Source organism: Sorex araneus, chromosome 2 (assembly GCF_027595985.1).
Source record: "Sorex araneus isolate mSorAra2 chromosome 2, mSorAra2.pri, whole genome shotgun sequence".
NCBI classification, from domain to species: Eukaryota; Metazoa; Chordata; class Mammalia; order Eulipotyphla; family Soricidae; genus Sorex; species Sorex araneus.
Genome location: NC_073303.1, coordinates 332,972,330 through 332,997,825, shown reverse-complemented (window position 1 = coordinate 332,997,825; position 25,496 = coordinate 332,972,330). Strand labels below are relative to the sequence as shown.

Below are 25,496 nucleotides of genomic sequence, written 5' to 3'. Positions count from 1 at the left end.
TTTGTTTTGCATTCCTGGTTTGATCTCCAGCATTGCATATGGTTCTCTAAGCACTGCCAGAAGTGATCCTTAAATGTAGAGCCAGAAATAAGCACTGCCAAGTGTGGCCGAAAAATTAAAACTAAAGGGGGCTGAGCGATAGTAAAGCTCAGGTAGAGTGTTTGCCTTGCATGCAGCCAACCTGGGCTCAATCCCCAGCATCCCATATGGTCCTTTGAGCATTGCCAGGGGTGATTGCTGAGTACAGAGCCAGGAGTAACCCCTGAGCATTGCTGGATGTCGCCCCCAAAATAAAAATAAAAACAAAAAAGTTCCAAAATGATATAATGAATTATTATAGAACACTGCATAACAGTGTTTTTCTTAAGTTATATATATACATATATTATATATAAATATATATAAATGTTATATATTTTATAATATATGTAAAATATATATCTTAGACATAAATATCTATATTTTACATAAATCTTCACATAAAGCATGTGCTTCAATTCTTTTAGCTAGCCTTCTGACCCCTAATTTTTTACTGTCGTGAAAATAATGCTCTCAGCGCTTCTCTCACAAGGATTTTTCTGTTGGCCTACATTGGCAGCATTTGGTATAGACGGTGTTCTGGTTTTGGCCATTCTGTTAGTAGCATCTTGTTTTAATTTACATGTCCCTCATATGATATAGAGTGACTTTTCACTTTCTTAATTGCCATTAGTATGTCTTTTTTGATAAAACATCCAGGTCTTTGATCTTTTTTCATTTGGTTTCTTCTTGCTCTTGCTGTTGCTCTCCGTCTCGTTTTCACTGTCACTCACAGTGCAGAAAGTCTCTCTCTCTCTTTCTTTCTTTCTTTCTTTCTTTCTTTCTTTCTTTCTTTCTTTCTTTCTTTCTTTCTTTCTTTCTTTCTTTCTTTCTTTCTTTCTTTCTTTCTATTTCTCTCTTTCTTTCTTTCTTTCTTTTATTTTTGCTATGGGAATTTTGATTTTATTGTTTTATTTTTTATTAACTTAAAATTAATTTTCATAAAGTTGTTCACAATAATTTATTTCTTTAATTATTACAACACCAATCCCACCACCATTATACCTTCCCACCACCACATTTTGAATGTTCCCACCTCGACCCCCAAACCCTGCCCCCAAAGCAGGACCTAAGTAATTTGTATTGCTTATGAATAATCTGCTAAATATGATCAAAAGTTTTCTTAGAGAAAAGGTATATCAGTGGTGTAGAGTATGAGACGTTGGAACCACAGGACGATGGGGGGAGCCTGCCTTTTCCTGACTCCTGAAATCCTGGAGATTTCAGTTGCGAGTCTCACATTCCTGGGTTTTTCAGCAGATTCATTCATGGATGAGGCTCCTCTGAGCCTTTGGAGTTCAGCCATGAGCATGACGGCGATTGAGTTCATGCTTGAGGCTTTTGGCTGCCAGGGCTCTATCTGATCAGGTTGCCCCGGGTGAGACAGCCTGGCGTGGGGTCTGGAGGCGTGTTGCTTGAGTTGCTCTCTTCCAAGAGATTTATTTCTGAGTCCAGTTTGTTCTTTTTTAAAATTTATTTATATTTTGATTTTCAGGCCACACCCAGTGGTGCTCAGGGCTTATTCCTGGTTCTATGCTCAGGGATCAGTTGGGCCCAGGGACCATATGGTACGCTGGGGATTGAACCCCTTATAGCTGTGTATAAGGAAAAATGCTCTGCTGTTGTACTATCACTTCGTTCCCTGAAAACTTTCAAACTTGTTTAATCGTTGATTTTTTTGGGATGGGTAGAGGGTTGCCATGACTGACATTACTCAGGAGTTCCTCCTTGTTTTGTTCTCAGGAATTACTCCTGATGGTGCTTGGGGGACCTTAGAGGGTGTCGGGGATGGATCCTGCATTGGCTGCGTGCAAAACAAATGCCCTACTCACTCTACTATTTCTCCAATCTCAAACTGTTGGTTGATTTCTAAGATTTGTGTGTGTGTGTGTGTGTATTTTTTTTTTGCTTTTCGCATCACACCCAGCGATGCACAGGGGTCACTACTGGCTCTGCACTCAGGAATTACCCCTGGCGGTGCTCAGGGAACCATATGGGATACTGGGAATCAAACCTGTGTCAGCCATGTGCAAGGCAAACGCTCCACCCGCTGTGCTATCACTCCAGCCTAACTTTGTATATTTTGTTTGTTTTGGGCCACACTTGAAGATTATTAAGGGCTGTTCACGGCAGACTGCTTAGGGGTTGCTGAAGTGCTTGCAGGGAGCTGTGCAGTGCTAGGAATCTAACCTGGCCTCACCTGCCAAGCATGTGCTCCAGCCTCTTACCTTTTCTATTCCTTTTGGGAGTGAGAAAGGCCACATTCAGTGGTTCTGGTGGGCAGCTGCTTTGGAACCTGTACGATTCTTGCTGTACAATGCTGGGTTTCAGCTACAGGCCCTGTTAACCACTGTGTTAATAGATTGCTTATTTGTAAATATTGTCTCCCAGTCTGTGACTGGTCTTTTTTTCCTCTTGATAATATCTCGTGAAGAAGAAAATTTGATTCTAATTTTGTTGAAGTCTGGTTTGTAAATTCTTTGGTGATTGTACCTTTGGTGATATATCTAACGTTACCCATTGTCATCTGGAATTTTTTTCTGTTATCTTCTGTGAATTTTTATAGCTTTGTGTTTTTTGTCTCTGATCCATTTTGAGTTAATTTTTATGAAGAGTGTAAGGTTTCTGTCTAAATTCACTTTTTGGTGGAAGGGACCACACCGAGCATGCTCAGGGTTAGTCTTGGCTCTGCTCTTAGGAGGGGCTCAGGGTATTATAGGGAGTGCAGGGGAGCAAACCTGGTCAGAACTGTATGAAGTATCCTACCTGCTGCACTATCTTTTCCGCTTTTAGGCAAGCCCCTAAAACTTTGTTTTCTTTTAGGGCCACACCTTGTTCACAGGCTTACTCCAGGCTCTGAGCTCAGGGTTCTCTCATGGTAGTTCTTAGGGGACCATATGGATACTGGGGGCTGAATTGGGTTTAGCTGTGTGCAAGGGCCCTACCTAGTAGTCGTATTGTTCTGGCCCCAATTTGTCTCATTTGCAAAGCAAATGCCCTACCCACTATACTTCCCATCTGTCCTCTTGTCTTTTATTTATTTTTTCTTTTGGTGGTGATTGTAGGATATTTGATAATTACTTGTTTTGTTTTTTGAGGGAACGACATCAAACCCAGGACTTTGCATACGCAAGACATGCACTCTATATGCATTTTTGAGAACCATAAAACACATTAAATATACATGCTGATTATAAGACAAATTCTGAACTCAGGAACATGGAAGTATAAGAAAGCTTAGTTTGACTCCAAGAAGACTTCCTTTTAAGCATAGGTATATGTATTGTTCCATCTTATAGACATTTAGATTTATAGGGTTCTTGAAGTCTAGAATTTTTACATTTTTTACTGAGTTACTAGTTTTATGATCTTTTTATTTATTTTTTTGTTTTGGGACCATACCCAGCAGTGCTAAGGATTTACTCCTTGCTAGGCTGGGGGAACCGTATGTGGTGCCAGGGATCAAACCCAAGTTGGCTGTGTGCGAGACAAGTGTCATCACCACCGTACTATCTCTCTGTTCCCTGGTTCATGACCTTCTAATAAGCTGTTCAACCTATTTTCACTTGAGTTACTTTGGGCGCGGGGCAGTGCTGTTAAGCAGTGCTCAAGTACCCAGAGACCATTCCAAGTGATTCTTGGAAGATAATTCAATGTGAAGGCCAGGCAGTGAGATGCTACTCAGGCCCAGTGGTGCTGGGGCCCTCAAGACCATACCTTGCAGTGCTTTTGGGCTCCTAGGCCTATGCGTGGCTTTCACAGGCCAAAGAGCAAACTTGGGGTCTTGAACATGCACAGAATATGAATCTATCCCCAAAACTGTCTCTCTGAGTCTCTTCATTTTTTTTTTGTCTGTGAAATATGAAATAAAGGAGGTGAGGTGATTTATTCCCTGGCACTATATATGGCACCAGGGGTGTCCTGTGAGCATAAAGCCAGGAGTAAGCCTTGAGCACTGCTAAGTGTGGCCCCTCCCCCAATTAAACAATAATAACACTACCCTCTTCAATTACTACTGCTTAAATAGATTTAAAACATGAAATTATTTCAAATCCAATTATTCAAAATGATTCTACTTAAATAAGCAAGTCTCAGTTTGTTTCAAGGGAATGTTTTGTACCAAAAAGTTAGAAACTAAAATAATTTGTCTTTGCCTATTGATGTAATATAAAATAATATTATACCAGTACCTTTGTTTTTTTGTTTTTTGGCTCATAACCCATCTGTGCTCAGGGATCACTCCTGGTGGTGCTGGAGGATCAAATGGGGCACCAGGGATCCAACCGGGGATTGCCTTGATTATGTGTCCTGTACTACCTGTCTCCTTATGGGTTACTTAAGTTTTTAATTTGTCATTGAATTTATAGTTTGATTTTAAAAAGAAAGCCTCCTTTTCATACTTCGAAAATGAATTTATCTTCCAAAAGCAACATAAAAACACAATTAGAAAAAAGAGAGATTGTATCTTTCAAACCTTTTAAAAAGTACCTGTGGGGCTGGAGCAATAATACAGTGGGTAGGGTATTTGCCTTGCACGCATTTGATCCCTGCATCCCATATGGTTCCCAGAACACTGCCAGGCATAATTCTTGAATACAGAGCCAAGAGTAACCCCTGAGCATTGCCGGGTATGACCCAAAAAGCCAAAAATACAAAAAACAAAAAAGAGTGTCTATGTGTAGATCTGGACATAATTCAGGTTTAGTTTCTAGTGTATGATTTGTATGACTATTTCTTCTCCTTTTCTAATCTTGACAACACATTGCAAATCCTCATTATAACCACCTGAATTTTACTTTTACCTTTTGAGTGCTTTATTTTTTAAAACAAATTCTAATTTAAAATATTTTAATCCACATGGATATAGCAAGCATGCTAATAGAATTTTCTTATTCCATGCTAACATCCTGCCCTTTTCCCCAAGAATCTAGTCTGGATTGCTTAAGAATATCACCCTCCTTTCAGACATTTTAAAACAGTCACTTTTTTTTTGTTTGTTTGTAATTTCATTGAACTTTCATTATTACTAAAGAAACAACTCCAAAATATAGTGGTTTTCTCGACGAAGTACATACTGATTCTTGAAAGAGCTTTTTTTCCCCCCCCTCCCTGTAAAGTTGTTTGGGTTAAAACAAATGAAACAACCAGTTAACTCATTCCTTCTGGACATATTTTTAACTTCAAAGCTCCTAGAGTTTTAACCTCTGGTTCAGTCCCATCTTACTAGATTTAAGTGGCTTTTGTTTTGTTTTGTTTTTTTTCATGCAGGTTCTGCTCATTAATCACCACCAGTGTGGATCTGAAGAAGATTTTATTACCTCTTTTTTTGAGTATGTTTAACTTCAGATACACACAACGTAGCCTCTCCTTCCCTATTAGATTCTTAGAAGGTAGTTATATTTTTATAGTCTCCTTCTTGTAACTTTGGTAGATGTGATCAATAAGAATAAAAACGATTCCTTACATAATGGGCCACTGCATGCAAATCAGTTCATTTAAAACCTCCTGGAGGTCTTTGGCATGCCAGACATAAAATCTTGAGTGTTTGTTTATGGAGGTAACCATGTTCAAAATAAATTTAAGAGTTTAATTATTTCATCAAGAAACTGGGAAAATTTTCCTTTAGGTTCTGGGAATTAGTGACTTAATGGGCTTGGCGTTTGGTGTGTGATTTTCAATAGTAATTTAAAATGGGAAATGATAAGTTAGGAATATTTTTGTGGCATTTAATCTTTAGATGATATTAGAAATTTGCTTGCATTGTATGCTTTAAAAATAGCTGATTCATCATGTCTTCCTAGTTCAAAATTAATGAGCATAATTTTCCATGTTTGCTTTTTTCCTTGTGTATTAACAGTAAAATATAACAGAGGCATAAAATTTATATTTTTTAATATCTAGGGCTGGAAAAAAGAAAGAATTCTGGCTGAATACCCAGATGGCAGGATAATAATGGTCCTTCCTGAAGACCCAAAGTATGCGTTGAAAAAGGTAAATTTTTAGGATAACTTAATTTTGTGGCTAATTTTTTTTTTTTTTTGCTTTTTGGGTCACACCCAGCGATGCTCAGGGGTTACTCCTGGCTTTGCACTCAGGAATTATTCCTGGCAGTGCTTGGGGGACCATATGGGATGCCAGGGATCGAACCCGGGTCGGCCGCATGCAAGGCAAATGCTCTACCCGCTGTGCTATCGCTCCGGCCCCTGTGGCTAATTTTAAGGGGAAAAGTTTGTGCTGGCATGGCATGTTTAAACACCAATTTTTAAAACAAGAATTAACAAAAAATTTATATTTTAAACATTGTCTTGTCTCATATATGTGGTGTTTTTTTGTTTGTTTGTTTTGCTTTTTGGGTCACACCCAGCGATGCATAGGAGTTATTCCTGGCTCTGCACTCAGGCATTACTCCTGGCGGTGCTCAGGGGACCATATGGGATGCTGAGAATTGAATCTGGGTTGGCCACGTGCAAGACAAATGCCCTACCCCCTGTGCTATTGCTCCAGCCCCGAAATTAATTTTTAGTGAATTGGTACTGTCCAATATTATTAGTAATTTGTGGTAGTATATTAGACTAATGAATAAAGCCATCTGATTTCAGGGCTTAGGATTAAAGTAGTTTAGAAAATTAAAACATGTACAGTATTAGTCCAAAGTTAAATTTTTAAATGAAAGCTAATTGCGGGTGCTGGGGAGATAGCTCAAAGGGCTAGTATGCATGCTTTGCATGCCAGGGAAAGGCCCAGGTTCCATCCCTGCATGGTAGGGTTCGCCCATACCTCCAGAACCTTAGGATAAACAAATTTTATAGTAATGTTATTCATATTTTCAAATAATATACTTAAGATGTTTTTTTCAACTTCTAGATGCTTTTTTTAGATGCATCTTAAAATATAAAGCTTGAGTTCAGTGAAGTTACACTGATACTAGAGTGTGTCCAAAACATCTAAAACCAGGACATTGACTTATTTAGTGTTTTAGGTTATACCCAGCAGTGCTTCAGGGATTCTTCTGGCTCTGTGCTTAGGGGTGTCATTCCTGATAGTGCTTGGGGACTATTTGCAGTCTTGGGGATTGAACTGGGGTTTCCCTTAGCCCCTGTACTATCTAACCCAATAGTACTTTCTTTAAGATTAACTATTGGACTAGTTTAAAATTAGGAATATTTTACTTGTAAAGAAGGGTGAAGGGAAACACTTAAATCTGTATTTTGATAAAATATTGTTAACATTCTACTTTAAATAATTTTTTCCCCTGTAGTTTCTGACTTTTTATGTACCTTGCATGTATGATGCCCAGATGTATGATGCCCAATCCCAAATGCCCAAACAAGCCACCATACCACCTCTGCATAGCAGTAGAGAAGAAGCAGAGTGGCAGATGTGCCACCTGTTTTGTATTTGAAGCAGTGATGCGTGTGTAAAAACAAATTTTTATTGAATTAATGTTGAATTAGTGTTTGCATAAATGCAATTTGTGGATTTTTTGGGGGAATACCAGATATTGTTATTTGGAAATACATGGGTAGGGGTGGGGAGGAATTGTTGTACAAACATGTGGCATCTATACTTCTCTTACACCAATTCATCAGTAAATGCTCATTTCTTTAATTTCTTGGGTCAGAATCTTAGGAACTTGCTAGTCATTGTATTTTTAGCTGATAACTTTCTGTATGTTAAAAGCTGAGATTAAGGGCTAGGGAGAGAGTTTAGTGATAGAGACAATAAAGTCTTGCTTTCTTGTCTGAGACCCTGATTCAGTCCCACTCTCTGCAAAAACTAATAATAAGCTAGAGAATTATAGAGTTACGAATCATTTGCTTTTAGGAACTAGATCTGGAGTTGTAGTATGGGTTTCTCCTATTCCAGGATTAGGAGGACTTGAGTTTCATCACTGAATAAGAGATATTTTATATGGTATTCTGCTATTCTGCTTGTTTGAGGTGTGAATACCTAACCCATAGGGATTATTTCCACTTAAATGAATATTTATAGAACTGAATAATACACAAAAATTTTGTTACTGTTTCTTCTTGAGTCACACAGCTGTGCTCAGGATTAATCCTCACTGTGCCTGGGATCAAATGCTGATGGTCATATGCAAGGCCAGTGCCTTACCTGCTGTGCGCTCTGGTACCTACAATTTATTTTTGGTTGTTTTTGGGCCATGCCTAGCAATGTTCAAGGGTTACTCTTGGCTCTGCATTCAGGAATTGTATTTGGTGGTGCTCAGGGAACCATATGAGATGCTACTACTCACTTGGGCCCCTACAAATTATTATTATTATTTTTTTTGTGTGTGGTTTTGGCTCTTGGTTCACATCTGGCATTGCTCAGAGGTTACTCCTGCCTCTGTACTTAGGAATTATTCCTGGCAGTGCTTGGGGACCTTGTGGGATGCTGAGGATGGAACCCAAGTGGCCATATGCAAGGCAAACGCCCTACCCTCTGTGTTACTGCTCCAGACTCCTACAAATTTGTTTTTAACTGCAAAAGAAACTAGTACTTGGATGCCTACTAAAACTTGAGCTTATTTGATCTTTGACCTAGAAGGTAAATTAGAAGAAGTAAGGCTAATACTTTATTAACATATGGCTTGAAACTTCTCTCCATGATTTTCTAGATGTCCTTTCCCGGAGTGGGGGTGTGGGGGTGAGCCATGCCTGACAATACCCAGGGCTTACTCCTGGCTGTGCACAGGGATGACTCCTGGCAGGCTTGGGGATTGGCTTAGGGTGTTTAGGATTGAACCTAGGCCAGCCGTGTGCAAGGCAAACCCCCTACCAACTGTACTATTTCTCCAGTACCTAGATGTTTGTTTATTGTTGGACATGAGTAAGTTTTTTCATTTCTGAGATTTTTTTTTAATGTAAAGTGAGGACTGTTGACCTCCAAGAGATGTTGGATTTCAATCAGATAATATTTGTGAAGTGCTTTGCATAATGCCTGGCCTATAAATTGTTAGTGATATGTATATTTTCTGGGATGGAAAGAGTTCAACATACTAATATACTGGCTTTGCATGCAGGAGGCCCTGCTTTCATCCCTGGCATTGAGCCATGCCCTCCAGCCTCTGAAAAACAGGAGAGAGATGTGTTTTGTTTTTTTTTTTCCTGTTTCCATTTCCATTTTACTGAAGGACTGCTGATTAAGTCTCAGGAAGGAAAGTGACTTAGTTTCCAATGAGTTTCACTCTGTTCTCAAATCCAAGATGCCTCTTAATGTTCTTAAAACTAAGCGCTCTTAATTGTGTTGTTTCCTAGGCTGTTTGGCATAAATTCCAGGTTTTCCTTCATCTTGCATATTGGTGATCAGGGTTTGAAAAACAGTTTTCAGTATAGTAATTCAAATGACATTTTAGAAGAATGTCCTACTTGGAATTATATTCGATTTACTTAACTGAAATAGCAAATTTTAATGTATATATCTGATGGCTTGTTTTCATTGTTAAAAAGAATATTTTTTATTTTGCAGGTCGACGAAATTAGAGAGATGGTTGATAATGATTTAGGTTTCCAACAGGCTCCACTAATGTGCTATTCCAGAACTAAAACACTTCTCTTTATTTCTAATGATAAAAAAGTAGTTGGCTGTCTAATTGCGGAACATATCCAGTGGGTAAGTTTTTTTGTTTTAGAGTCTTTAAAAGTTTTCTCTGTATTCTGTAGCATAATCCTGATAAATTTATCGACATTTTATGTTAGAAGAAAGTGTGAATGAATTCCCATGTTCAGTTTTTTATTAAGTCGAGAGGTATCTTGCTTGGGAATTAGTTTTATCAAAAGAACCATTACGTTTTATTTAGGAAGTGTCCATTAAATGCTAATACAATTATTCCTTCAGCAATGGAATAAATCAAGCTTGGTAAACTATAACCCCAAGTGAAAAAAATCCAGACTCTTTTTGTAAATAGGCTTTATTGTAACAAAGCCATTTATTTCTATGTTATCTATGGCTGTTTCCATACACTACCAAGAACTGAACTGAGTAGATGAAACAGGGACCAGATAGATTACCAAACCTAAAATAGAATGTGTGTGTGTGTTTTGTTTCTGGGCAGTGCTTAGGGGTTGCTCCTGGAATCACTCCTAATGGGCTTGGGGGACCAGATGAGGTTCTAAGGATCAAACTTGGGTCAGCTACATGTAAGGCCAGCCCCCTAACCTCTTTACTATATCTCTGATTCCCTACAGTACTAATTATCTGACTCTCTATAAAAGTTGCTAATGGGGTTGGATGATAGCACAGCAGATAGGGCGTTTTCCTTGCACTCAGCCAACCTGGGTTTGATTCCCAGCATCCCATATGGTCCCCCGAGCACCGCCAGGAGTAATTCCTGAGTGCAGAGCCAGGAGTAACCCCCTGAGCATCGCCAGGTGTGACCCAAAAAACAAAGAAAACCAAAAAAAAATTAAAAAGTTGCTGATACTCAGAATAGATCACTACTCACTTCTTTGATGGCCTTGACTTGTATTCAGAAGCTAAATTATGTTTAAAAGTACACGGTGGAATCATAGGAAAAGGGATGTTTATTCATATTTTGAGTCATAAAGTAACAACATTTTGAGCAAACAGAAGATTTGGGATTCTTTAATTGTGCTGACTTTGAGACATTACCCCATTTGAATTTTGTCTTATTTTAAGGTGAGTTCTTGCTTGTGTCTTCAATACACAGTGGATTTGACCCCACAGATATATGCATCATAAAGTGTTCTAATAAAACATTCAAAACAAGCCTGCAGTTTTTCCTTTCCATTTTGTGTGTCTCTGTACATATGTGTGTGATAGGGAATGTTGGACCATACCTGGCAGAAGGAAGTGCTCAGGGCTTATGCCTTGTTCTGTGCTGATGAATCAGTCCTGGCAGTGTTCAGGGGAATATAAGCTGTGGCAGGGCTGGAATCAGGGTAGTCTGTGCTAGGCCTTACACCCTTTATTAATTCCTGCCCAATGGATTAATTTCTTTATGTAAAATTGCATTTAAAAAATATTCAGGGTACCGGGGGAGGGTGTAGCTCAGTGGTAGGGCTACTATCAGAAAAGTAAAGCCAATTTAAAAAAATGAAAATACTCTTGGAACTGGGTAGGGTAGTGCAAAGGGTTAGAGTGCTTGTTTTGCATGAGGAGGCCCTGAGTTTGAGCCCCAGTACCATATGGTCCCTGGGGCCCAGGCAGTGCCTCATTAAAAGGCCTTAGCATTGACCTTTAGGCCAACACGACAGGCCAGGTATCCCAGAGAATGGTCCTGGGAGGCCCTCTCTGTAAGACTACTCCGCTTCAGGGGTCAGGATATGGCTCAAGTGTTTCGAATGTGGAGACTCAGACTTTTTATCCCTGGCAAACTGTTCCCCTGATCACTGGCCCAGCAGTGCAGGTTTTGCCCCTCTTGGTGACCCCTGGGCACCATCGTGCCTGTCGCACCAGGCCAAGCACTGTTGGGAATGGGCCCTATACTAAGAGATTGATAAATAATCAGCCTGCAATTGGGTAGTTTTATGAGCTTCAGGTTTTTTTTTTTTTTTTTTTGCCTCAACCAGCAGTGGTCAGGACTTCCTCCTGGTGGTGCTTGGGGGGACCATTGTGTTATTGAGGAATGAGCCTGGGTTGGTTGTGCACGAGGTGAGCACCTTACCTGCTGAACTCTTCTCTATCCTTGAATTTTGCTGGTTATAACAAACTGACCTAAATAGCTGATAAGGTAACTTGGGGATGTGAAATGATTAATTCATAGACATTTCCATGTAGAAATTGAGTTAATTTTACGTTTCAAATCTTTGTGGTTTTTTAATTTTGGGGGATAGTTTGCAGTTGTGTTATTGATTGTTTCAACCATATTCTGTTATAAAACTGGACACTTTGGGGGGTAGCTATAGTTACAGAGGAGATGTATAATTTTTAATTTTTTTTTTTTTTTTGCTTTTTGGGTCACACCCAGCGATGCTCAGGGGTTACTCCTGCTCTGTACTCAGGAATTACTCCTGGCGGTGCTTGGGGGACCATATGGGATGCCGGGGATCGAACCCGGGTCGGCCGCATGCAAGGCAAACGCCCTACCCGCTGTGCTATCGCTCCGGCCCTAATTTTTAAATTCTTGATATTCTCTGCCATCCATATTCCTGGTTTCTATAATCATGAGCCCTAGAATCGGTACCTGTCATAGATACATATGTGACTGTGCTGTTCCCTTTTTTTTTTTTTTTTTGGTGGGCCACAGTGGTGCTAAGCACTTCTGCCTCTGCTCTGGGATTGTTCCTGGAAGGGCTATGAGACCATACATGGTGCTGGGGATCAAACCTGAGTCAACAGCCTGCAAGGCAAATGCCCTACGAACTGTATTATCACTCTGGTTCATGAATTTTTATATATAATTTTGGTGATTCTTAGAATGTGGGAGGTAGAGAAAACTAACATTCAGTTCCTATTATGGACCACGGATATTGCAAGGTGATTAGTATGTGTTGCCTTATTTAGTGTCTCAAAAATGTCTGAAAGAGGTGGTTAGGTATTCCCAATGTTTAGTTCTAGAACTAAAGCATAATTAACTTCCTCTGATAGTCATGTAGTGATTAGAATAGAATGTATATCCAGATCTATTTCCTAAAACAAAAGTGAAAGTACAAGTGTTTCTTATACTTCATTAATAACACAGATGTGGAGCCAGAGAGATAGAGTAGAGGGTCAGATGCCTCATGTGCATGTGGCTTAGCCGGGTCCAGTTTTCTGGTTCCCTAAGCACTACCAGGAGCCGGGAGTAAGCCCTGAGCATCACCATGTGTGGCTCAAAAACAAAAATAATCAGACAGATGTTGTGACCTTTTCACAAAGGTCAGCCCTAGACAGTCTCTATTTAATGTTTGCAGTTTAACCGTACCCTTCCTCATTTTGATATTTGTAGGGCTACAGAGTCATAGAAGAGAAACTTCCAGTTATAAGGTCAGAAGAAGAAAAAGTCAGATTTGAAAGGCAAAAGGCCTGGTGCTGCTCAACATTGCCAGAACCTGCAATCTGTGGGATCAGTCGTATATGGGTATTCAGCATGATGCGACGCAAGAAAATTGCTTCTCGAATGATTGAATGCCTAAGGTAACTAAAATATTCTTCAAATAGCTTCCATTAGTTTAGAATTTAAGCAGAATTTCAGAATAAAAATGAGCTTTCATTGCCAGAATGATAGCTCAAAGGACTGGGGCACAATGCTTTGCAAGCAGGAGGTCCAGGTTTTACCCACGGTATCACAGACAGGAGTGCTCCACTCTGCCCCAGTGCTTTTAACCAAACTCAGTTGGGTTTGCTCTTCAAGCCCACCTTCTCCCTTGAGCTATTTGTTTGCTTATCTCTGTGTATCTTTGAACACTTTTTCTCTCTTCCTCTCTTCTTCCTCAAAAAACAAAACTTTTTTTTTTTTTTTGGTCGGAGGTGGTGTTTGGGCCACACCTAGCGGTCAGGATTTATTCCTGGCACTGCGCTCAGGAATCACTCCTCGTCTTGCTCAGGGGACCATATAGAATACTGGGGATTGAACTTGGGTCAGCTGATTGCAAAGCAAGCACCTTACCTGTTGTACTATCTCTCTAGCCCCTCCTCTCACATCTTTTTTTTTTTTTGTTTTTTGGGGGGCCACACCTGACTGCTCAGGGCTTATTTCCATCTATGCGCTCAGGGATCACTCCTGGCAGGTTTGGGAGAGACTATGGGGTGAGGGTATCAGACTCAGGTTGGCCATGTGCAAGGCAAAACACCTTACCCGCTGTAATGTCACTTCAGCCACCCTCTCACAATTTTTTCTAAGCAAGTTTCATTCAATAAAAACTATCTTGGGGCTGGAATGATAAGTACAGTATGTAGGTTGTTTGCCTTCTGTGTGCGGCCTACCCAGGTCAGTCCTCCGGCACCTAACCCTGTCTTCTCTATAGGTTAAAATTCTGAGGACTGGAGTGATAGCACAGTGGCTAGGGCATTTATTTGCCTTGCACGTAGCTGACCTGGGTTTGATTCCCTGCATCACATATGATAGTCCCCCAAGCACCACTGGGTGTAATTCCTGAGTGCATGAACCAGGAGTAATCCCTGTACATCGCCGGGTGTGACCCAAAAAGAAAAAAAAAATTCTATGCCATTGGTTCAGTGTAGGTGCTCCATTCTGCATTGGATGCAGTGCTGCTACTCAGGCCTGTGGTGCCTGGGATGTCCATGCAACTTCTAGCATTGCTCGGGGCCCGTTGGTGTTGGGGTTCCTCTGTACCCAAAGGCTCTTGGGGACCTACGGTGCTGGCAACAAATCCTGTTGGACACAAGCCTCTTGTGTGCCTTAACCTATACTATCTCCCCACTTTGTTTTCTTTAAACAGTTTTTCCCCCCTGTTTTGGTTTTGGGGCTACTCTGTGCTCAGGGCTGACTCCTGGCAGTCCATGGAGCCATATGTGGTGTTGGGATTTGGATCCTGGTGGGCTGTGTGTAAGGCAAGCGCCCTGCCTGCTGTGTTACTGCTCCGGCCCCCTCTTTCGCTTTTTTTTTAGTCACACCCGGCACAAGGTTTACTCCTGCCTTATGCACTCAGGAATTACTCCTGGCGGTGCTTGAGGGACCATATGGGATGCTGGGAATCGAATCTGGGTCAGCCGCATGCAAGGCAAACGCCCTACCCACTGTGCTATTGCTCCAACCCCACAGGGTTACTCCTGGCTCTGCACTTAGGAATTACCCCTGGTGGTGCATAGGGGGCCATATGGGTGCTGGAAATCGAACCTGGGTCGGCCTCGTGCAAGGCAAACGCCCTACCCACTGTGCTATTGCTCCAGCCCCTCTTTTTCTTTTTTAAACTCATTAATTTAAAAAGTTGTTATTTTGTTACAGAGTTGCTAATTTAGGACCTCAGGTATGAGAACCATGTAGGCTTCCACTCAGCTATATCACACTCAGGAATCTGCCAGATAACATTGAACAATATGAGTATGTTACATTCTGTCTATTCATTTGAAAACCATTTGGGTTGTTTTCACTTTTTTGCAATTATGACCAATAATGTTGTGAATGTTCATGTACAAATTTTTAGGATATTCCTCTTGGTAAATAAATATTTGGATTTTTTTTATCCTTTTGGCAATATATATAGGAGCAGAATTAATGAACCATGTGTTAACTGTTCTGTACAATATGTTGAGGGACTGCAAGACGTTTTGCTGAAGAGGTTGTTCTGTATTACAGTCCCATAAAGAATATATTAGGGAAAGTTCTAGTTTTCTACATTTCTCCGACATTTGTCTTTAACTATTTTAGTTAATGTGAAGTGGTGTCATTGTGGATTTGATTACATTTCCCTAATGCCTAAAGATGAGACTCTCTCTCTCTTTTTTTTTTTTTTTTTGGTTTTTGGGTCACACCCGGCAATGCACAGGGGTTACTCCTGGCTCTTCACTCAGGAATTACTCCTGGCGGTGCTCAGGGGACCATATGGGATGCTGGGAATTGAACCCAGGTTGGCCGAGTGCAAGGCAAAGGCCCTACCCGCTGTGCTATCACTCCAGCCCCAAGATGAGACTCTCTTAATGTGCTATTGGCTCTTTAAAAGTCATCTTTAGGGAATGCCTGCACTCATTTTTTGCACTATGCCTGCGCCCATTTTTTGCTCATTATGCATTCAGGAATTACTTCTGGCGTTGCTTGAGGGACCATATGGGATGCTGGGAATTGAACCCGGGCCGGCCGCTTGCAAGGCAAACGCCCTACTCACTGTGCTATCATCCAGCCCCCGGCCAGTTTTTACTTGGTTTATCATTTTCTGGTTGAGTTTTGATATTTATATCCATTGATGGGTTAATGGATAAGGGAAACAATTGTAGTGGAGGAGAGATAAAATAGCAGGTAGGGCACTCATGCGGCTAACACGGGTTGGATCCATTTGCAGAGTCACTGTAAGCCCTGAGCACTGCCAGTGCATTCCCAAAACAAAAGTATGTATATATGTGTCAAGCCACAAAAAGGAAGGAAATCTTGCCATTTTTCACATGACTGAAATGATATTATACTAAGTGCAGTGAGTCATAGGAGAAAAAACTTAGGTGGAATCCAAAAAAAATTCATAAAACAGCTCAGGGGCCAGAGAGAGCTAGTATAGTGGGTTGGGCGCTTGCCTTGCATGCTGCCAACCTGGGCTTCATCGCTGGGCCCTATGTGGTATGATTCCTGAGCACAAAACAAAACAAAAAAGCCCATAGAAAACAACCAGCCAAGCTCAGAAACAGAACAAACAAAATAACGACACAAGCTCATAGATAGAGAGGATAGTAGTTGTCAAAGTGAAAGCAGGAGGTGAGTTGGCAGAATATGTGAAGGAGTTTGAAAGGTGAACTGCTTGCAGGAGGTCAAGCTGGATCTCTGGCGCCACATGATCCCCACAGTACCCCATTTGCCTGCACTGCAGGGTGTGGCCCCAAAACTAAAAAGGAAAAAATATGTATGTATAGTGAAAGATGTTAATTAGACCTGCTATGACCAGTTTGTGTCATTTACAGATAATGAGTCATAGAAAATGGGTGTATAACATGCGACACATAGTTTCTAGAGGTAAAGTCCCTGTCAACTATAGATACATGATCTGCAAGTGTTTTGATGTTTTTTGTGTTTTGTTTTTCTTTTTTTTGCTTTTGGGTCACACCCAGTGATGCACAGGGGTTACTCCTGGCTCTGCACTCAGAATTTTCTCCTGGCGGTGCTCAGAGAACCATATGGGATGCTGGGAATTGAACCCGGGTCGGCCTCGTGCAGGCAAACGTGCTACCCACTGTGCTATTGCTCCAGTTCCTGATTTGCAAGTTTTTTTCCCTATCATTTCATTGTTGTCTTTTCATCTTCTTGATATCCTTTGAAGGACAAAAATTTCTTCTGTTTTTTGGATCACATCCAGCACTGCTCAGGGGCAATACTGAGCTCAATGCTTTGGAGCTCTGGTGATGCCTGGGGGCCATGCAACATCTGCTCTTTTGCATGTGAAATGTGCATAGTAGCTACCAAGGATAGATATATATAAACCTTGATTATTTATTCTCAACTCTTGAAAACTTTTCACTGAAATATGCTAATTTCATGAACAGATTACATTGTTGACTAGAAGAGATAAAAGTAAATAACCTTACCTTGGTCCTAATCTATGGGAACAGTTATAATCTTTTACTATTGACTTTGGTACTCACCATTACTCTTTTACTAGGTTGAGTAAGTTCCTTCTACTCAGAGTTGATGAGTATTTGTTGGGTGGTGTGGGGGCCACACTGGTGATACTCAGAGCTTACTCATGGTTGGTATGGAGGCCATACTGGCAGTATTTAGGGCTTACTCCTGGCTCTTTGATGGTAGTGCTCAGGGGCCCATTTGTGGTACCAGGGATCCAAATGGGTCCACTTGTATGTAGGGTAAGTGCCTTAACCCCTGGACTATCCTTAGCTCTTGATGAATGTTGAAAAGAGTGGAGTAAATGTTAAACTGCTGTTGATGGCAAGCTATAATATTTTACATGAACAGTTATTTTCAATGATTTAAAGCAATATACCTAAAATGTCCTTCTAGTCAAACTGTATATGACAGGTTTTTCCAGTTTTAATGATTAAAAATACTGTGATTTTTCTGTATCCCCCCCTTTTTTTTTTTTAAACAGGAGCAATTTTATATATGGCTCATACTTGAGTAAAGAAGAAATTGCTTTCTCAGATCCTACGCCTGATGGAAAACTGTTTGCAACTCAGTACTGTGGCACTGGTCAGTTTTTGGTATATAATTTTATTAATGGACAAAATAATACCTAAAACAGATTCTTGCCACCAGTACTAGAAGATCTACTGAAGAGAAATGAGAGAAATGGATCGGTTGCTGACTTTAACCAGGAACTAGGGCCATTTTTATTATAATGAACTCAGGATTGGCAACAGCCATAAGGTTGTTCCATTTTCATAAATTGGAAACAATGCAGTAATAGCTTATTGTTTTGTTTTTTAAAGAAGATATTTTATTATCTTTTACAGAAATTTATGATTGATGTATTTTATCTATACTTATTTAGACATGTTTACATGCAGCGGATAATTGTTCATAGTGGACTGAAAACTAATGCAAGGACTATGGTCTCAGTTGATAAGTATATTTTGAAGTTCTTAATACGGAAATATACCAGTGTAGCTTGGTGTACTGTATTTTTTTATATGAATCTGCTGATACCAGTTAGTTTTAAAGATGTATTTTCACAGAGCAGAAGACAGTTTTTGTTATTATTTAAGAAGAGACTCTGAAAGATACTTTGATGATGACCCTTTATAAAAAAGCAAAGCTCCAGGGACCAGAGATTTAGTACAGCAGGTAGGGTGTTTACCTTGCACATGGCCAACCTGGGTTCAATCCCTGGCATCCCATATGGTCCCCCAAGTACCATTAGGATTGATTCCTGAGCATTGCTAGGAATGGCCCCCAAACCTCTCCACCCCCTCCCAAAAAAAAGCACCACTCCGGGTTTATGAAGAATTTGAGTTTTGATTTTTTTCTTTCGTCTCTCTTTTAGGGACCTACTAATGGAGAGCTAGTGTTAAGTACCCCTTGAAGTTTATTATTGTAGTGTCATTTTTTTTTAAATGGCAACTTTGGCACACTTAGGCTATTTATTAATCCCAAAGAGGTTTTTAAACATGTATGGAATAGTCACAGCTAAACCTGGATAACTTGGTATCTGCGTTGTTATTGCTCAGAAGTACTACACTGAGTATATACCCTTGTTATGGAACTTCATTTCGATACTTGTCTATCCTTCATTGTGCCCTCTACTTTTAAAGGGTTTATATGTTGAAAAACTGCTGTGGCCTTTTATGATATGTATATAATGTAGAGTAAAATAATAAAATAATTGATAGCTTTTAAAAAAGTGATAAATGTGATAAAGTGTTGTTTGTGCTTTTCCAATGTTTCTTGGGTTCAGTACCTTGAAATTGTTGGCTTTTTAAAGGTCGTTTTCACCAGTTTGCCAAAAGGACCAGTGTATAAGCACTGACTTCTGTTTATCTTCAGAAGGCAGAATCCTAACATCAGACTTTCCTGGTTTGAGAAGTGCCACAGCTCAAGAATGAAATACTTATGACTAAACATAGATTATTTTTGTGAGGTAAACTTATATTTCCGTTAAAAACTGACTAAAATTTAGAGCTTTAAATTTAAGATTTTAGCAGTTGGCTTATGTTTTCTCTCACATTAATACTTTCTAAAGTGGTTTAAGGATCTTGAATCTTTATATAATTAAAGGCACTATAAATTTCCCTCTCATTTGTCATAGTTATCTGACTTTTGGCATTCTCCCTTTGGACTTCTTTATCTCTTTCCTAGTCTCTTTTTTTGCTTAATGGGGATCATATTTTTAAAAATGGGAGTAAGATTTCAGATATAATATGGATACTCCAATAACTGTTATCTCATAACCAGGTTCAATTTTATGTAAATTTATATAATTTTTTAATTTATAAGATTTATGCAAATTTTATATTTCATTGGGAAACAAATTTCAGTGGTTTTAAAAAAGGAATTGGGGATAAAAGACAATAATTACTACTTGGAAACAGCTTATGTTCATATTTATGTAGAAGATAAAGCACCTCAAATAATTTTACAATAAGGGTATTTCCTTAAGAATATTCTTATTGGGGCCGGAGCGGTAGCACAGCGGGTAGGGCGTTTGCCTTGCATGCGGCCGACCTGGGTTCGATCCCCGGCATCCCATATGGTCCCCCAAGCACCGCCAGGAGTAATTCCTGAGTGCAAAGCCAGGAGTAACCCCTGAGCATCGCTGGGTGTGACCCAAAAAGCAAAAAAAAAAAAAAGAATATTCTTATTGGGGAAAAAATAAAATTGAAGGGCTGAAGTGATAGCACAGCAGATAGGGCACTTTCCTTGCATGAGAAAGATGTAGATTTGATCCCCAGCAGTTTGGGGGAAACTCCCTATAAAAAGCCTGCCAGGAATGACCGTGAGCACAGAACCAAGAGTAAGCTCAGAGCATTGCAGGGTATGACCAAAACCAACAAAAAATAGTATGTGGCATCTAAGTAACATGTGTCATGCAGTTTGTTTAGTGCTGTTTATTATGACACCCTCTGAAGTGGAGTATACATGTGTGGAATCTGGATTTTAGAAGAAGAGAATGGTACACATGTTGTAGAAAATGTTGAAACACTGAACTGAGGCAATAATGTTGGGATGATGATAAAATAGATAATCTTTGAGAAGATGCAACTGAAGATGTGATAGGAATTCGTGGTGACTTAAAAAGGATCACAAGCAAAGATTCTAAGTTTGGGGGAGTTTTGATTTGGGTGATTGAGTAGACAAACTGAACAGTGAATGTCGTAGGATTTAATGGGGAGGACGGGATGGGAAGGGATGCATTCAGTTTTTGGCAAGTGCCTTATCTGCTGTGTTATCTCTCCGGCCCCATTTTTGGTCAAGATTTAAGGTGCTTATAAAGTTTCCAGTGGAGATAGTTATTTGCCTGGTTCGACATGTGAATATAGAGTTTGGGAAAAATTTCAACTAAGAAAACATGAGTTTGGTTATGTGATGATTTAGAGGAGATCACTCTGAGGTTTATAAATGAGAAGGCTGGAGAGAGTGAGAGACTTACTCATTGTGAAGAGTCTCAATACTACCTGGATGACATGGAGGACAAAAGGGAAAAAAAAGAGCACACTAAAAAGTATGAAACGTGTTTTGAGAATGAAAGAAAGTGGCCAACACTGTTACTAAGGGAAGTTAATGACTAGATATAGATATTATATATATTCTCATGGCCTTCTGGCAGATAAGGAAAGATTGAGGTGGGGACTTGGGCTACACTGACGGTTTTCAGAGCTTGCTCCTTTTCTCCTGTGTATTGTTCCAACTTGAGGTAGTTGAATGTGAAGGTACAGCAGAGTTCCAGTTTTTGTTCTTTGATGGCAACTGCCTTGGAATATAGAGTAGAACAGGGACTTTGTGTTTTTGGATCTGTTATACTTAGAACTATTTATTTATTTTATTATTATTATTATTATTATTATTTTGCTTTTTTTGGGTCACACCCAGCGATGCTCAGGGGTTACTCCTGGCTTTGCACTCAGGAATTACTCCTGCCGGTGCTTGGGGGACTATATGGGATGCCGGGGATTGAACCCGGGTTGGCCGCATGCAAGGCAAACGCCCTACCCACTCTGCTATCGCTCCGGCCCCACTTAGAACTATTTATTGCCCCTTCCTCTCCCCATGCTGAGATGCTTTAAGCTTAGGAGAGTGTTTTAGTGGTTCTGTATCAAATACTATTACATGAGTATACTTTCCATAATAGAACTCTTTTTTTTTTTTTTAATTGAAAGTTACTTCCTCACAAAAGTTGGTGATTTGAGTTTGGCCATTAATGGCTTATATCATTCAGTCTAGCAACTGATGTTACACATATAAGGAAGACACAGAAGTGAGTATAATTTCCATATGCAGAAGAGTTGAGGATGTACTACAAATATGTCTAACATGTCTTGAAAAGTCATTTCTGTAATATCATATGGAACTCTAAATAGGCATGGTATGTATCTTTGTAAAGCCATTGATTTTCATCCAGTGATACTTTCACAGATACTGCCAGTAAGCTCATTCTATTTTTGAACATATCAGAAAATTAAAGAAAACCACCTTTCTTTTTTTTGGGTGGGAGAGTTTTAATATACTTGTCAAATGAAAGGAAGGACAAGATCATAGTGTTGACACAATTGAAGACAACATAGAATCATAAACAAATGTGAGGTAGACTGACTAGTGAAGTTCACCAAATTTCGGGTAAGAAAATTTACAGTAATAAAGTAACATAGATGCCCCATCTCTAAAAATCACAAAAGCAATTGCATAAATTACAGCAAAAAAAAAATTACAATTCTCAGTCTAATTTTAGTTTACATTCAGTATTAACCTGTGTGAATTGTCATACCTGGCAAGATTCAACAGGTGTATAGGTCAGTTATAACGTAGGCCTAGGGAACACATTCATACCACAATGTTCTAAGGGATGGCAAGGCTTGAAGCTGAACACACCAACATATGTATTAACAAATCATGGTGTCCTGTGCTTGTGCAATTTTCATCCTTAAAGGAATAGGATCTAACATTCTCTAAAGATCTAAAACTTAAGATAGGCATTGAGAACAGGAGTTCAATTTGAATTTTCCATCATTAGGGTGATGGTCTTTTGGCTTTATTCTGGCTCTCCACAGAGTAGTATTTAAGAGATTATTATCCTTTAAGATTTTTCCCCCAGAGTGCAGTCCTGACTAGTATGGAATACCTGCATATTAACTACCTTAAATATTCTTTAGACTATGCTGCCATAAAGCCAGAAGAAACCCTGAGAGGCCATCTGCCCAGGTACACCTGTTTTAGAATCATTTCAAGTATTTTATTTGCCCTATGTAGAATTATTATTGGAATATTGCACAAACAGTGGGTTTCTGATAACATCTGCATTAGGCCCTTTCCACAAAACAGGAGCAGTTGAAATACATTCATATCTATATCAACCTGCTTCAAAAACGTACCTCTTTGCCAAAAATTCTTCTGTACTTAATTACATATAAGGCAGAGATCCTCTTCAAAGGACAATTAAAAGTGGGGTTTAAAAGAATTACTTGTTTCAAAATACATTTAAAATATTATAAGTAACTATATTAAAACCAAGAGTTCTGCAAACCATTTTCAGATTAGTACATTCCATCTTTTCACTAGCTGTAAACTCGTTATAACAAGCTAATAAAGCTGTCAGTTTAACACTACTTCTAAGTAAATGCAGGCTTTAATAGGCCTCTTTCAGTAGTTCCAGACCACAAGATAGATTCAAGTAAAAATGGCAATATTTAGGTGAGAATAAAGTGGTATAATGGGTTGGTGAAAAATGAAATAATTTAAGAGTAAACTCCCAATGGACATAATTTTTTCTAGAAATCTTTACAAACTTGTCTCCTACAATTAATGCTAAAGAAACTACACCCTGCCCATTTTAATGAATCAAAAAGACTTAGTGGAATCTTCCTTCTTCCTCAGAAGATGCCGTTAAGTAAAAACCAGTTCTTTTTTTATGGCTCAATTTCTGCATTGTGAGTATAAGGCAGCTAATTGTCATTCATTAGATCTTTTTTGTTGTTCTTGTTTTTGGGTCACACCTGACAGTGCTCAGGGAACCATAGTGGGTGCTGTGAATTGAACCCTGGCTGGTTGCATGCAAGGCAAGTGCCCAGCCCACTGTACTATTACTCCAGCCCCTCATATCTTTTAAAGGAAGCTTATTGAATCCCTGAAGAAAACTAAATTCTGCAAACCTTAGCCTAATATTTGCTTTGCTGGTACCAACTGCTTCTCTCCAATCAAAGAGGGTGTGTGTTGGGTAACTCTTAAAAAGTTGTTTAATGGGCTGAACTACTGAATCAGGTTTTCCTTGTACAAGATTCATCACTATCCCACATTTTTAGTGTGCTTTTTATTTTTAAAGACAGGTAAAAGCAATGAAACTTAAGCAAGAAACTGCATAAATATACATAATGCCAGCTCTGCATTTACTGATTTTTGTTGTTCAGTTTAAATAGTAAACTTTTAACTCCTGTGGAAATTTTGCCAAAAGTTTCAATACATATAAGATTATAAATCTTAAACTAACACTGCACAGAGAAAGACAAAGCTACTACTTTTTAAAATACAAATAACTTCTACATTCTATCATTTTCAGACCCCTGAGTAATACTGTACCAAAGTACAGATCTGAAGAAAAACACTGAGGGTTCAGGCCTCAGATGTTAACCTTCAATTAATTACACACCAATGTGAGTCTCATATAACACATTCAGACTAGTTAATGCTAAGAGTCAGTTTTCCCCTAACATAGAATAGAAGAAAAGAACAATGCAAACTCCGTGTTCATTCTCCAAAGTACATCCTCTTCCTTAGGCTCCCGTGGGCAGACTATGTCTTAAGTAATTGCATAACTGCCTAGGGTGGAATTAACTGAAGGATAGTGATGCCCCCAAAGACCTGGGTCATATGGGGGCCTGGGGGTTCCTTTGGAGAATAGACAAATATGTTGCACTTTGCTCCACAGTGATTGTACTTTAAAGGAAAAAAAATCCTAAATAATTTTTTGGCCCACCCCACCTAGGCATCCTTTTAGTATGTTTGGTCTCTTCAAAAAAACTCATACGTGACGTCCAGTGAGAAAGTAGAGGGGCTTGTCATCACTGCTATTAGCAGTTTGAAACTCATCCCGGAGACGGAACTGCCACTCATCCTCTAGTTCTAAGCGGACAATTGTTTGGCGTAAGGAACTTCTGTCTTGGCAGATAACACACAGGGTAGCACCTTCATAAAAAAGGCAGAAATGTAGTTTAGACTCAAGGTACTAACATGATAAAGACCTCTGTTTACCGTGATAAATACCTCTCTATTTACAAGCTTAGTAATACATTTGATAAACTGCAAATTCAAAAGTACAAGTTAAGAAATCTCAACTAAACCCCCCTTCTCGTGTGCTTGGTAACCCAAAATGCAAATGAATGCTATTGGTTTTATTCTTCTGTCACGTGTGCCTTCTAGAGCAGTTCTCAGTCCCAGCACCACGTCACTTTGGGTCCGTAATATATAAAATTCTGAACCTTAATTTTATTCTACTGACCCTAGAGGTCATTTTGTCAGGATTACCTGTGATACGTAACCAGTAGTTCTTAGGCCAGTCTAGGACTAGACATGGTTACTTCCTTTAACAATGAGAAGTTTAGCTCATTAATTGATTTGGGTGGGGTTGGGGGGAGCCAAGTACTCAGCAATGTTCAGGGTTACTCCTAGTTCTGCACTCAGAATTACTTTGCAGAGCTTGGGGGGGTGCTGCTGGGGATTGGACCTGGGTTGGTTGCATGCAAGGCAGTGCCCTACCTGCTGCACTATCGCTTTGGCCTCTTGATTTTAAAAACAAATCACGTGAGGTGCGTTTTAGTACTGCAGATTAATAGTTGTAAAACCGCTAATGGTCAGAAGTCTGGCTAGTTAGCTGCAATTATATACTTCTTTCCCCTACTGAAGAACATCGGTCGCCCTGGTTTTAAAAGAGTGTAAAGTGGGGCTAGGATGGCTCAGTAACCGAGTCCATGCGGCATAGGAGTCCTGGCTTCCATCCCCAGCACCTTGGAGAACTGGGAGCACCAGAGGTAGTTACCTCCGAACTGTGTCAAGAAAAAAATCTCACCATGTTTCCCTTTTCCCTGGCTTAAAAGTAAGATATTCAATATACTAACCTCCTCTCTCCCAAATTGTTAAAGCTTCTATTTTATTTGGGGGGTCATATCCCACAGTGCTCAGGGGACAGTGTGTGGTGCTGGGGTTTGAACCAGTCTCT

At 39.6% G+C, this 25,496-nt stretch overlaps 2 protein-coding genes across 7 annotated transcripts in view; one reads left to right on the top strand and one right to left on the bottom strand.

Annotated features, from left to right (window-relative positions):
• Positions 1–19,365, top strand: part of ESCO1 (establishment of sister chromatid cohesion N-acetyltransferase 1) — a 49,672-nt gene extending 30,307 nt beyond the window's left edge. For 5 of the 6 annotated variants that reach the window (XM_055126272.1, XM_055126273.1, XM_055126275.1 and 2 more), the window contains 4 exons: positions 5,980–6,069; positions 9,550–9,693; positions 12,971–13,158; positions 17,727–19,365. In XM_055126272.1, the coding sequence (XP_054982247.1) occupies positions 5,980–6,069; positions 9,550–9,693; positions 12,971–13,158; positions 17,727–17,874 (570 nt within the window). In that variant the 3' untranslated portion in view covers positions 17,875–19,365. Of the gene's footprint in view, positions 1–5,346; positions 5,469–5,979; positions 6,070–9,549; positions 9,694–12,970; positions 13,159–17,726 lie in introns of those variants that run through there. The other variant, XR_008628510.1, reaches the window with a different exon arrangement.
• A 2,200-nt stretch (positions 19,366–21,565) lies between these two features.
• Positions 21,566–25,496, bottom strand: part of GREB1L (GREB1 like retinoic acid receptor coactivator) — a 273,408-nt gene continuing 269,477 nt past the window's right edge. The window contains exon 34 of the mRNA XM_055126772.1: positions 21,566–24,466. Within this exon, the coding sequence (XP_054982747.1) occupies positions 24,303–24,466 (164 nt within the window). The 3' untranslated portion in view covers positions 21,566–24,302. The remainder of the gene's footprint in view (positions 24,467–25,496) is intronic.